This window comes from Oncorhynchus keta, chromosome 2 (genome assembly GCF_023373465.1).
Source record: "Oncorhynchus keta strain PuntledgeMale-10-30-2019 chromosome 2, Oket_V2, whole genome shotgun sequence".
NCBI lineage: Eukaryota > Metazoa > Chordata > Actinopteri > Salmoniformes > Salmonidae > Oncorhynchus > Oncorhynchus keta.
Window position 1 is genome coordinate 36,300,005 of NC_068422.1, and position 13,728 is coordinate 36,313,732.

Sequence of the window (13,728 nt, forward strand, 5' to 3'; positions counted from 1 at the left end):
AAAAAGGACAAAGGACAGAAAAGATCTGTTAGAAAACACTTTACTTAGAAATGTGTTAATATTCCTCTCACATAAAACAATTTGTCATCCAAGGGGACATGATGATCGCCAAAACGCTTCTACATTCACCTGCTCTATCAAGATACAACACATTAAACAAAACTCCCAAGTTCTTCCCCTTTACGTAACCCCTCAATCATTGGACGCCTGTAAGCATGGTGACATGCAATTAGTCCTAGAAACAGTAACCATGTTCTCCACAAATGTTGCTATGCAGACACAACAGTATCCAATACAAAACAACCCTGCTAAGGCAGTAATCGTCACTTATCACAACACCTAACCGACCAGGAAATGTAGATTACAATGCTCAATAAATATCTAAGAAAGCACAGATCCCTAATATGCAATGCCTTGATTATAGAAGGACAGAAGAAATCCAAAAGGCATGGCATGTATGCTAAAACATGGCATCTCTGGTGCTACTTGGCAATTCTGGACTGAACGGGATTGACAAAAGAGAAAATATACGGTGATAATGCTTTGACAGTAGAGGTATTGGATCTCACAATGACATATTCCATTTAAATGTCACAATATAACACAATGTATAAGGTTAGGCTTTATCTTCCATGACACCCAATTAGCAAAAAGCTGATGGTTAAGGAAGGAAGGGCACTGTTTACAAATCCATCAAACGACAACATAACACCCGCATCTAAAGAAAACAAACAGAAAAAAAATAGATGTCAAATGTAAAGTGATTGTGAATATGGTAGGCACTATTGGGAGGCATGAATGGTGCCGTCGTTGCACTCTGAAATGGTTTAGTGGGTTACGGTTAAAGCCGATAAACGAGCACTCATAAAATGTTAGCATCTATAACTACAGTATGTTAGTAAGGCTAAAAATGGTGTTCATGTTAAAAAAAAACACATAAGGAATGTTTAACGATCAAACCGGTCAAGTGAGTTGTACCTCTAAACCACTCCATCCCTACACATTACATACACATGGGCACTGTCAAATGTTATTTTCTTTCCTGTAAAATCAAATTCACTATACAGAATTTGCAAAGGCTACATCATGTCCAATTTCAGAAAGATCAAAAGCAATAAATAAAAATCACCATTATGGAATTAAATAAAAACACCTTCAATCATCTCCAGTCCTTCGTCACTGACCCGGTGACAAGTCACTGCTTATGCTGCCCCCTGGCAAAATGACAGGCAAAGTCATATTTGCTCCTGCACTTGTGGCCACAGATGTTGCACTGGAAGGGGTTCTCGTAGCCGTGGCAGCCCATGTGGATGGTGTACAGGATGTTGTCAGGGAAGTAGATGTCACAGTGCTGGCAGTGGTGCAGCATCTGGGGGTCTTGATGCAACGAGGGCAGGCCCGGGACTGGTGTGCTGGGCTGGCTATTGGTAATGCTGGGGGTACTGGTGCGCCCGCTGTGCTCGCTGCAGGGACCTGCCCCGGGGCTGCAGTTGCTGTGTGGTGGGGGCCTGGGCTCTGGGGTGATGGGGGAGGAGGCAGCATGGGCAGTGCTGGCTGACGCAGCAGCAGAAGCGGTGGCTGGGAGAGGCTGCTGGATGAGGAAGGGCTTCTCGTCCACACAGGACTCTGCACCTGGAGATATGGGAGGCTGTTGGGTCTCGCCCTCAGCTTCAGAGGGCAGGTTGGCCAGTTGACCAGCCAGGGTGGAGAGCTGGTTGAGGGGGTTTTCCATGACCAGGTTGTGGTGGTGATGGTGGTGATTGTCCCTGGAGCTTCCATCTCCACCAGCACCCTGGTCGTCGTAGGTCTCCTGGCGCAGGTGGGGCAGTTCGTGGGAGTAGTCGTCCAGGTGCTCAGCCTTGTGCATCACCATGGAGGGGGGGCTGAAGTTGATGAGGAGCCGGCGACCATAGCCCAAGCTGGTCTTCTTCTGCAGGACGCTCAGCATCTTCTTGTGGGAGAGAGAAGAGCGAGCACCTTTCATGGGTAAGAGCTTGTGGCGGCGGCGCCGGTGGTGTGAAAGGTTGCTGCGGTCGCTGCAGCGGAAGGAGCACAGCTCACACTTGTAAGGCTTTTCTCCTGTGTGGGAGCGCATGTGGGCCTCTAGGTGGCGCTCATAGGCAGAGGCAAAAGGACACAGGTGGCATCTGTGGGGTTTCTCTCCTGTGTTTGATCAGAGGAAAGAGGAAGAATAAAGTCTTAGGACATTTTAAATGTCATGTTTTTTGCTTTTTGTCTGATAACTAACTAACTAGGCCTAATGAAAAGAAAAGGGTGAAAGCTTTGTATAAGAGAAAATGCTCAGCGAGTGATCTTCATCTGGTAGCATCTGCATGGTGTTATCAGTTCTATTCAAGCTCACCAGTGTGAATGCGGATATGTTCAATGAGTCGTGCTGTGCCTCTGGTAGCATAGTTACAGTAACGGCACTTGAGTTTGCCGTCATATGTTCTCTCGAAGCCATCCACCAGCATCCCTGAGCCGTCATCAAGGGACATATCCGCTGAGGGGTGGTCTAATCCATTCTGACTGCAATCTGCACAGGTACAGGAATAATCACAACACAGGTTCAAGAGAAATATCTATATTTGTATTTATTATGGATCCCCATTTGCTGCTGCCAAGGCAGCTCTTCCATGGATCCAGCAAAATTAAGGTAGGTATATATTTATTAAAACATTACAATACATTCACAACATATTAAGTGTGTGCCCTCAGGCCCCTACTCTACTAACACATATCTACAGCACAAAATCCATGTGTATGAGTGTATAGTGCGTATGTTATTGTGTGTGTGTATGCATGCGTCTGTGCCTATGTTTGTGTTGCTTCACAGTCCTCGTTGTTCCAAAAGGTGTATTTCTATCTGTTTTTTACATCACATTTTACTGCTTGCATGAGTTACTTGATGTGGAATAGAGTTCCATGTAGTCATGGCTCTGTAGTACTCTGCACCTCATATTGTCTGTTTTAGACTTGGGGACTCTGAAGAGACCTCTGGTGGCATGTCTTATGGGGTATGCATGGGTGCCCGAGCTGTGTGCCAGTAGTTCAAACAGACAGCTCGGTGTATTCAACATGTCACCTCTCACAAGTACAATTAGTGACAAAGTCAATCTCTCCTCCACTTTGAACCAGGAGAGATTGACATGCATATTGTTACCTCTCTGTATACATCAAGGGCCAGCCGTGCTGCCCTGTTCTGAAACAATTGCAATTTTCCTAAGTCTCTCTTTGTGGCACCTGGCCACACGACAGAACAGTAGTCCAGGTGCGACAAAACTATGGCCTGTAGGACCTGCCTTGTTGATAGTGCTGTTAAGAATGCAGAGCAGCACTTTATTGTGGACAGACTTCTCCCCATCCTAGCTACTGTTGTATCAATACATTTTGACCATGACAGTTTTACATTCCAGGGTTACTTTAGTCACCTCAACTTGCTCAATTTCCACATTATTCCCTACACGATTCAGTTGAGGTTTAGGGTTTAGTGAATGATTTGTCCCAAATACAATGCTTTTATTTAGGACTAACTTATTCCTTGCCACCCATTCTGAAATGAACTGTAGCTCTATGTTAAGTGTTGCAGTCATTCAGTTGCTGTAGTAGCTGACATGTATAGTGTTGAGTCATCCGCATACATAGACACACTGGCTTTACTCGTTAGTAAAGATTGAAAAAAGTAAGGGGTCTAGACAGCTGCCCTGGGGAATTCCTGATTCTACCTGGTTTTTTGGGGGGGGTTCCAATAAATGAACACCATCTGTGTTCTGTTAGACAGGTAACTCTTTATCCACAATATAGCAGGGGGTGTAAAGCCATAACACATAAGTTTTGCCAGCAGCAGACTTTGATCAATGCAGCTTTTGACATTATCGAAATCTAACAAAACAGCTCCCCCAATCTTTTTATCATCAATTTCTCTCAGCCAATCAGTCATTTGTGCTGTGCTTGTTGAATGTCCTTCCCTATAAGCGTGCTGAAAGTCTGTTGTCAATTTGTTTACTGTAAAATAGTATTGTATCTGGTCAAACACAATTTTTTCCAAAAGTTTACTGCGGGTTGGTAACGGGGTTATTGGTCGGCTATTTGAGCCAGTAAAGGGAGCTTTACTGTTCTTAGGTAGGGGAATAACTTTTGCTTCCCTCCAGGCCTGAGGGCACACACTTTCTAATCATTACACTCCACTTGCATTCATGGTTTTTAGAATGATAACAGAATCACGCATGAAACAGTCTGGATAAAACTGTTTGAATCAGATAGTTTACTCAGAGGACAAGGGCAAGAGTCAGTTGACAGTCAAAATGGTGGTTTGTGTTGATGCCATAGTAAGGCCTACCTGCAGCCCAATATTAGACCTCTTATTAATTATTTAATTGAAATGAGGTCTAAGGGCATTCCATAGCGACTGCGTTCGAGAGAACTCATAGTCAAATGGCTGTACCTGCTTAACAGCATGTGTCCAACATCCGGAGCTACTGATTGGAGTGCACCGTTTGCGTCGCCAAGCAGTGAACAATAAACTATTAAATACGGAAATGTTATTTCGTTCTCACTTTGCACACACACATTTCCTCTGCTTCCGGTCTGGGGTTGCCAGACAATCAGACTGTGTTACCTCTGGTTCACAGTCTGAGATTAATGCCATACATTTGCTGTCACAAGCTCTACAAACCAGAATGTTAAAAAAAAAAAGTATATTTGAACTTACTTTACCGGTTGTTTGTGCAGTTGGTCCTTTTGCAGGTTGTGAGACAACATATCAACAGGAAAGTATAATTAAATACATTTTTCAAAGCGCTGGCAGTTCTTTCAGGTTGTCATCACCTGAAGCATGCGCAAAACCACATAAACACGCGCACGAGCTCGCCAAGTATGCATGCACTTCGTACATGTATTTTCGTCTTAAGCGCATGCTTCATGTGATAGAAATCTCAACGCACTACCAGCACTTCGAAAAGTTGAATTATACATGCCTGTGGATATATTGTTTCACATTCCTACCTATAAAAAGGACCAACCACATGGACAACTGGTAAAGTAAGTTGAAAAATTATTTCATTCAACATTCTGGCTTGTAGAAGTCGTGAAAGGAAACTTTCATGATGCAAATGCAAATTTCTGCCCAACGTACAATTCAACATGGGGTCTTCAAGCTACGTCTAGGGCAGCATGGTGCCCATATTGCAAGCCAGAATAGGTAAACAGAACAGGAGTGAAAGACAGGCGAGAACACAACATGGAATCCATGTTTGGTTTTGATTTGTCGGGGGTAGTAGCATCTAACAATTGGATTTAAATTATTTCCTGGACACCTCTCCGCAATGCAAATGACGACCTCCTAATCAGAACAGTCTACAAATGACGGATATATTTAGGAAGCGGGAAAAGTGTAGCAAACAGGAACGATCTGCAAATAACTTGCAAGGTGGGTAAAAGTTAAAACCAGACCCGAGTTTCCCTCGGGTCTAAACTGAGCTAGGCTTACCTGCTGGTAGGTCGTCCATCTCTTTGACTCCACTGACGGAGCCCGAGATCATGTTCACATGTTGAGTCTGCTGGCTGAGATACTCTTGGAAGTCTTTGACAAAGTCCAACGTCTCTGGCTTTTCCTCGCCCATTGGAAGGTAGAGATGCTTTCAGGTGCAATAAATCAACTGTATCCATAACAGCACATGATGATGACAGTGTCAATTGGCAGACAGATAAGCGAAAAACAACATGACAATACATTGACATAAATTGAGATTTAGAACGCAGAGTTAATTTCAGTCTATGCTGCCCTTCAGGTCGTAAACTTTTTGACAAGACATGTATCACCCTAGAGAACACTGCTACTCCAGTTGCTCTCTCTTCATCTGACTAGTTCTCTCTCATAGTCCAAGTGCATCTGGTCGTTGGAGTGGTGGCACAAGGCTACTCATTTCTCCTAACTAGAGATACTCTCTCCTTTCCCTCTCTCACCTGTCCATCTACTCATTTTAATTCAATGCGGTCACTGTCACTTGTCCACTCAAGCTTGTCATCTATCGCCCACTAGGTGCCATTGGCGGGTTCCTCAATGAGCTTGACACCTTGATAAACTCATTTCCTGACGATGGCTCTTTGGCCCACCACCTCAAGCTCAACAAGATGGAGTTGCTCTTCCTCCGGGGAAGATATGCCTGCTCAAAGACCTCTCCATCACATTTGACAAGTCCACAGTGTCACCCTCCCAGAGTGCAAAGAACCTTGGCGTGACCCTGGACAACACTGTGTCATTCTCTGCAAACATCAAAGTAGCGACTCGCTCCTGCAAGTTCATGCTCTACAACATCTGTAGAGTACGGCCCTACCTCACAGAGGAAGCTGTGCAGGTCCTAATCCAAGCAATTGTCATCTCCCGTCTGGACTATTGCAACTCGCTTTTGGCTGGGCTCCCCGCTTGTGCCATCAAACCCCTGCAACTTTTCCAGAATGTTGCAGCTTGCCTGGTTTTCAAGCTTCTCATGTTCTCTCGTCACACCACTCCTCCGCACACTCCACTGGCTTCCAGTCGAAGCTCGCATCCACTACAAGGCCATGGTGGTTGCCTAAGGAGCAGCAAGAGGAACTGCCCCTCCCTACCTTCAGGCTATGCTCAAACCCTACACCCCAACCCGAGCACTCCGTTCTACCACTTCTAGTCTCTTGGCTCTCCCTGGAGGGCAGCTCCCGCTTATCCCAGTTCAAGCTCTTCTTTGTCCTGGCTCCCCAATGGTGGAACCAGCTTCCCCCTCAAGTATGGTTGGGCGATATATAATGAATTAGAATGTATGTTTTTGCGCAATATTCTAAATGCCTGTAAATCGATCTCCTTTGCTCTTCTATGCCGTGTGAACCTGTATACAACGAGATTGTAACTTTAAAAGTTGTGGGGCTTGCTAAAGCTCTTTCGTATTTTTGTGGTAGTGAAATAAGTTTAAAAAGTTGAATTTCAATTATATTATTTTAATAGTGAAATCCTTTTAAATTCCCATCGATAGTCGGTAGTAGCGGTCAGTAGTTGTGGTCAAAAGTTGGTGAGACAACATGGTAGTTATATGGTCAGATGTGTGGTTGTGGTCTGTAGATGTGTGGTTGTGTTCACTAGATGTGGTCAGAAGTTGTGTGGTTGTGGTCAGTAGTTGCTGTCAGTAGCTGTGGTAAGCAGCTTTGTGATTGTGATCAGAAGTTGTGTGGTTGTGGTCAGAAGCATGGTTGTGGTCACTAGATGTGGTCAGAAGTTGTGTGGCTGTGGTCACTAGATGAGTGGTCAGTAGTTGTGGTCAGGAGTTGTGTAGTTGTGGTCAGAAGTTGTGTGGTTGTCATCCATAGTTATGTGGTTGTGTTCACTATATGTGGTCAGAAGTTGTGTGGCCGTGGTCTGTTGTTGTCAGTAGTTGTGGTAAGCAGCTTTGTGATTGTGGTCAGAAGTTGTGTGGTTGTGGTCACAAGATGTGGTCAGAAGTTGTGTGGTTGTAGTCAGCAGTTGTGGTCAGCAGTTGTGTGGTTGTGGTCAGCAGTTGTGTGGTTGTGGTCAGCAGTTGTGTGGTGGTCAGCAGTTGAGTGATCAGTAGTTGTGTGGTTGTGGTCACTAGATGTGGTCAGCAGTTGTGTGGTTGTGGTCAATAGATGAGTGGTCAGTAGTTGTGGTCAGGAGTTGTGTAGTTGTGATTAGGAGTTGTGTGGTTGTGATCAGGAGTTGTGTGGTCAGGAGTTGTGTGGTTGTGGTCAGTTGTTGTGTGGTTTCTGTCAGTAGTTGTGGTAAGCAGCTTTGTGATTGTGGTCAGAAGTTGTGATTACTAGATGTGGTCAGAAGTTGTGTGGTTCCGTGTGTCAGTAGTTGTAGTCAGAGGTTGTGTGGTTGTGGTCAGTAGATGAGGTCAGAAGCTGTGTGGTTGTAGTAACTAGATGTCTGGTTGTGGTCACTAGATGTGGTCAGCAGTTGTGTGGTTGCGGTAAGTTGTGGTCACTAGATGAGTGGTCAGAAGATGTGTGGCTGTGGTCATAAGATATGGTCAGTAGTTGTGTGGTTGTGGTCAGCAGTTGATTGATCAGTAGTTGTGTGGTTGTGGTCACTAGATGTGGTCAGTAGTTGTGTGGTTGCGGTACGTTGTGGTCACTAGATAAGTGGTCAGTAGTTGTGTGGTTGTGGTCAGAAGTTGTGTGGCTGTGGTCACTAGATGTCGTCAGCAGTAGTGTGGTTGCGGTAAAAAGTTGTGCGGTTGTGGTTGTGGTCAGAAGTTGTGTGGATGTGGTCAGTAGTTGTGTGGTTGTGGTCAGCAGTTGTGTGGTTGTGGTCAGCAGTTGTGTGGTTGTGGTCAGCAGTTGTGTGGTTGTGGTCAGCAGTTGTGTGGTTGTGGTCAGTAGATGAGAGGTCAGCAGTTGTGTGGTTGATGTCAGTAGTTGTGTGGTTGTGGTCACTTGATGAGTGGTCAGAAGTTGTGTGGCTGTGATTACTAGATGTCGTCAGCAGTAGTGTGGTTGCGGTAAAAGGTTGTGTGGTTGTGTTCACTACATGTGGTCAGAGTTGTGTGGTTGTGGTCAGAAGTTGTGTGGTTGTGGTCAGAACAGATGTTGTTTTGCTATGTTTTTAGGGAAGAACACTATTTGCATCCATGAGCTAGCTAGCTTTTTTTTATGACCAGCACTGTAGGTGCGCAAGACAACTTTACCAGCATCATAGGATAGTTGTGACATGAAATACGAGTGATAGTGTAATCAATGTGTAATAACTACATAAAAAAATGTATCAATGCGTTGAATTATTGTGACGTGCAGTCATATTCAGGTCCTGATTGGTCAACAAGCCTATTAAAACATGTCAAATAGTGTTATTTGATGTGTATCTTTTTTGACACTCAAAAGACCCAAACACCGTTTGATCACAACTACACAACTCCTGACCACAACTACTAACCACTCATCTATTGACCACAAACACACAACTGCTGTATGACGTCAGCATGCCACTTTTTGTCACTCTAAAAACTCTGGCAAACAGCAGCAACTTTCTATTGGTAGAAACTATTCCAAATCTGCTCTTTCCAATCAGAGGGGTGCAGCCCAACCTTATTTTAAGAGACAGGAAAACTAGCATTGCATGGCAACACAGCTGCCTTTTGGCTAAAGAAAGTGTGAGAAACATGCTAACGCACAGTACGTTTGTGCTTTAATATTAACTAAATACTGCACTCTGGCCCACAAAATGGCTTTGCTAGATTCTTGACAGTGTTATTAGACAAAGCAAAGAAAGTGAACTTTAAAACATGTAGTTTTATTGGAATTTGCAGCTCTTGTTGGTAAATAATTAATCTGCTAGCTTCTGTCATGATTTACCGCAGCTATTAAGAGTGCAGATGATGGGTTACTAAAACAGCTCTATCTACAGATTGGTAGATGCTATTCCTAATCCGTTTTCGGATTTGACAAACAGAGAAGTAGGGAAAGTTGGAGGAAAATGGTAATGCAGCTGTACAGTAAGATCCGTAGTGAATATTTTGGTTCCGCAAACAGATATGAATAGTAGAGAAGTAGATGAAGACTCCATACGCTCTAACGTTTTGGGGTAGTAGTCAAAACGGCAGTTGTTTGCAAAAAGATTTTAGCAAGAGAGAAACCTCTTGCTTCCCCTCTTTCTCTATGGTTTACACCAAGCCCTCCCCTGCCTCTTAACTCTACCTACATGTACAGTCGTGGCCAAAAGTTGAGAATGACAAATATTAATTTTCACAAAGTGAAAGTTTGTATGATGGCAATTTTGCATATACTCCAGAATGTTATAAAGAGTGTTCAGATGATTGCAAAGTCCCTCTTTGCCATGCAAATGAACTGAATCCCCCAAAAAACATTTCCAATGCATTTCAGCCCTGTCACAAAAGGACCAGCTGACAACACGTCAGTGATTCTCTCGTTAACACAGGTGTGAGTGTTGACGAGGACAAGGATGGAGATCACTCTGTCATGCCGATTGAGTTCGAATAACAGACTGGAAGCTTCAAAAGGAGGGTGATGCTTGGAATCATTGTTCTTCCTCTGTCAATCATGGTTACCTGCAAGGAAACACTTGCCGTCATCATTGCTTTGCACAAAAAGGGCTTCACAGGCAAGGATATTGCTGCCAGTAAGATTGCACCTAAATCAACCATTTATCAGATCATCAAGAACTTCAAGGAGAGCGGTTCAATTATTGTGAGGAAGGCTTCAGGGCGCCCAAAAAAGTCCAGCAAGCGCCAGGACCATCTCCTAAAGTTGATTTAGCTGTGGGATCGGGGCACCAACAGTACAGAGCTTGCTCAGGAATGGCAGCAGGCAGGTGTGAGTGCATCTGCACGCACAGTGAGGCGAAGACTTTAGGAGGATGGCCTGGTGTAAAGAAGGGCAGAAAAGAAGCCACTTCTCTCCAGGAAAAACATTAGGGACAGACTGATATTCTGCAAACGGTACAGGGATTGGACTGCTGAGGACTGGGGTAAAGTCATTTTCTCTGAATCCCCTTTTCAATTGTTTGGGGCATCCCGAAAAAAGCTTGTCCGGAGAAGACAAGGTGAGCACTACCATCAGTCCTGTGTCATGCCAACAGTAAAGCATCCGGAGACCATTCATGTGTGGGGTTGCTTCTCAGCCAAGGAAGTGGGCTCACTCACAATTTTGCCTACGAACACAGACATGAATAAAGAATGGTACCATTACATCCTCCGAGAGCAACTTCTCCCAACCATCCAGGAACAGTTTGGTGATGAACAATGCCTTTTCCAGCATGATGGAGCACCTTGCCATAAGACAAAAGTGATAACTAAGTGGCTCGAGGAACAAAACATAGATATTTTGGGTCCATGGCCAGGAAACTGCCCAGATCTTAATCCTATTGAGAACTTGTGGTCAATCCTCAAGAGGCGGGTGGACATACAAAAACCGACAAATTCTGACAAATTCCAAGCATTGACTTCATGTAATTGTCAATGAAAGCCTTTGACACTTATGAAATGCTTGTAATTATACTTCAGTAATCCATAGTAACATCTGACAAAAAATATCTAAAGACACTGAAGTAGCAAACTTTGTGGAAATGAATGTGTCATTCTTTAGATGCACTATTGTAAAGTGGCTGTTCCACTGGATGTCATAAGGTGAATGCACCAATTTGTAAATCGCTCTGGATAAGAGCGTCTGCTAAATGACTTAAATGTAAATGTAAATTCTCAAAACTTTTGGCCATGACTGTACATATTACCTCTACGAACCTGTGCCCCTGCACATTGACTCAGAACCGGTACACCTTGTATATAGCCTTGCTTGTTATTTTACTGTTGCTGTTTAATTATTTGTTACTTTTATATTTTCTACTGATCTCTTATTTAACACTTTTTTTTCTTAAAGCATTGTTGGTTAAGGGCTTGTAAGTAAGCATTTCACTGTCATGTCTACATCTGTTGTATTCGGCGCATGTGACAAATAACATGTGATTTGCTCTAACCACTGCCGTCCCTAATGCCTCTTACAAAAAGTTGAATGTGCATTATGCATGGTTATAGTTGAATTTGTAATAAAAAAATGTCATTTTCATAGACAGACTCCAATGCCAGTTCAGTGGTTATTGCAACAACAAGAAAATAGCAGGTTAAACTATTTTGATAAAATAATTAAATGATTAATGGTTATGGATTATATTTGGCCTGGGTATAACTTCAAGTCCTGAATTCATTAGATTATTGCTGACTGTTTGAAATGCAGTATATGTGACCTTTAATTGTACAATACTTATTTTGAGAAGTCAAAAACGGAAAATCTAGATACATCGTTAAGTTAAAAAAAAAAATGTTTAGGCCATATCGCCCAGCCCTACCCTGAAACTAGGACAGCAGTGCCCTGCCCATCTCCCGAAAGCACCAGAAAACCTCTTCAAATAGTATCTTATTAAATAATCCACCTCCTCACTTCAAACCTCCCGTCCAAAAAAAACATTTCCTGAACCAACACTTGCACTTAACTTCCTCTCCCATCTTGCTCTGTACTTTCTATGCCTGTGATTGTCCCACCTACCAGTAGCTAAGTATCTTAAGATGAATGCAATAACTGTAAGTAAGTCTGCTAAATGACCAAAAAATTTTGCTAAATGTAAACTTTAGCAGGTCCTTTTAGCTAGCCAATGTCATCGACAGAACATCGATTCCACCATTGATTGCTGGAACACTCAGCTGGCCAGGTAACCAAGGAGCTAGCTTACTAGCTAGCGAATCAACTTACCTTTTCAAAATGTCAACAAATTGTTAGCAAGTATTAATATGTCTCTAGCCAGCTAGTGAAATACAGACGATTATTCGTGGCAAACTCAGTAATTGACTGGTGACGACAAGTGTCCAAGTGACTGATCAGTTCCGTTGAAATAGCGTTCATGTTGTTGTTGCTAACTTCAGGTTAGCCAGCTGGCTACTGTCTTTCGACCTAAACAACTGTTCCGTTTACATAGGCATCACTCAACTACGGCTGCATCGAGTTCATATGGCGAATAGCTAAGCGTGCTACAGAATCAGTCGGTTGGTCTCTAATCACATAAATGTGCAATATAGAGCTAGCGACGTTATCTGAATCAAAACAATGAAGCAATTTGTGGAGGTGAGAGTTCACCCAGTCCACCTGCGAAATCCGTCCCGCCTCAAGGTGCAATAATTGCGCGAAGAACAGTTCCTAGGAAAAAACTGCTGTAGTAGCTCACATACTGTGTTCCTCAGTGGTTGTAGCCCACCAAAGATACTTTTAAAACTCTGTGGTAGTACAGCAGGGTGAGTTTAATTATTTCTCAAGATCTTATTAAATGCAAGCAGACTGCACTAATCAACTGGATGGTACATACATCTTTCCAAACTTTGTTTTGCTGTCAGTGCCAAATAATAGTCACCTGTAATTAACCCAATTTTGACAGGCTTAACATTGCATTCTGCTGCATTCATTGCATTATTATTTAATTGAATTGTGGAAACTGTTGCTTTAATTTGTCAGTGTCCACTAAATATAACATGTTGACTATTTTGTACCCATAACATTAGGCGATTAAACCGCTCACACTTCCAAACATAGACCTTTAATTACAAAGCGCTACATTTGAGCAACAGCAATTTCATTATTTTAAATAGCTAGATTGACTCATTTATGTTTCATCACTATCAATAATTGAACAGTTAAGACAGGGTAGTGGGTTCGATCCCCGGGACCACCCATACGTAGAATGTATGCACACATGACTGTAAGTCGCTTTGGATAAAAGCGTCTGCTAAATGGCATATATTATTATTATTATTATAAGATCATATTTCCCCATTTGTGTCAAGTTGTAGGAAAACCATTGAGAAGCATTGAGAAGAGGGTGATAAACTAGCAGTATGAGTGAGGCCATTGTATCCTTTTCAGTGCCACATTGCCTTGTGATGTTACAAGAGCAGTACAGCAAGTAATGTACACGGTCTAACAGCGAGGCATGGTGGCATGAACTGTTCAAGTTGAACCAAGGACCACAATCTTTACAATGAAATCTGAAGTCTGTCTCTAGCAGCACTATCATGAGCAGATTTAGAAATACAGTGGATGAGAACATCCAGTCAGTTCAATTATTGTTTTTATTCCAGTTCAGTTTCTGTACACTAGATGGTGTATTTTGTCCATAAATTAGCAGTGTCCAGCATGCATCCATCCACTCATAATATAAACATGAACACAAGGTCATAACTTGAA

General features: G+C 43.0%; 1 protein-coding gene across 2 annotated transcripts; it reads right to left on the reverse strand.

Annotated features, from left to right (window-relative positions):
- Positions 1–24: 24 nt before the first annotated feature.
- LOC118399996 (zinc finger protein Pegasus-like) lies at positions 25–12,677 on the reverse strand. Of its 2 annotated transcripts, none has more exons than XM_035796317.2 (4): positions 12,247–12,677; positions 5,489–5,657; positions 2,363–2,536; positions 25–2,163 (listed from the first exon to the last, which is right to left on the reverse strand). In XM_035796317.2, exons 2-4 carry the CDS (start codon positions 5,619–5,621, stop codon positions 1,196–1,198), a joined length of 1,275 nt encoding a protein of 424 aa, XP_035652210.1. In that variant the 5' UTR covers positions 5,622–5,657; positions 12,247–12,677; the 3' UTR covers positions 25–1,195. The 2 variants fall into 2 exon arrangements, with proteins under 2 accessions (XP_035652210.1, XP_052332075.1); XM_052476115.1 differs by lacking the exon at positions 12,247–12,677 and adding an exon at positions 6,336–8,380.
- Positions 12,678–13,728: the final 1,051 nt, after the last annotated feature.

Coding starts and splice junctions, on each gene's coding strand:
- LOC118399996 (XM_035796317.2), bottom strand. CDS start 5,621: ATGGGCGAGGAAAAGCCAGAGACGTTGGACTTTGTCAAAGACTTCCAA. Junction 2,537..5,488: donor GATGGACGACCTACCAGCAG/GTAAGCCTAGCT, acceptor GTACCTGTGCAG/ATTGCAGTCAGAATGGATTA. Junction 2,164..2,362: donor ACATATCCGCATTCACACTG/GTGAGCTTGAAT, acceptor GATCAAACACAG/GAGAGAAACCCCACAGATGC.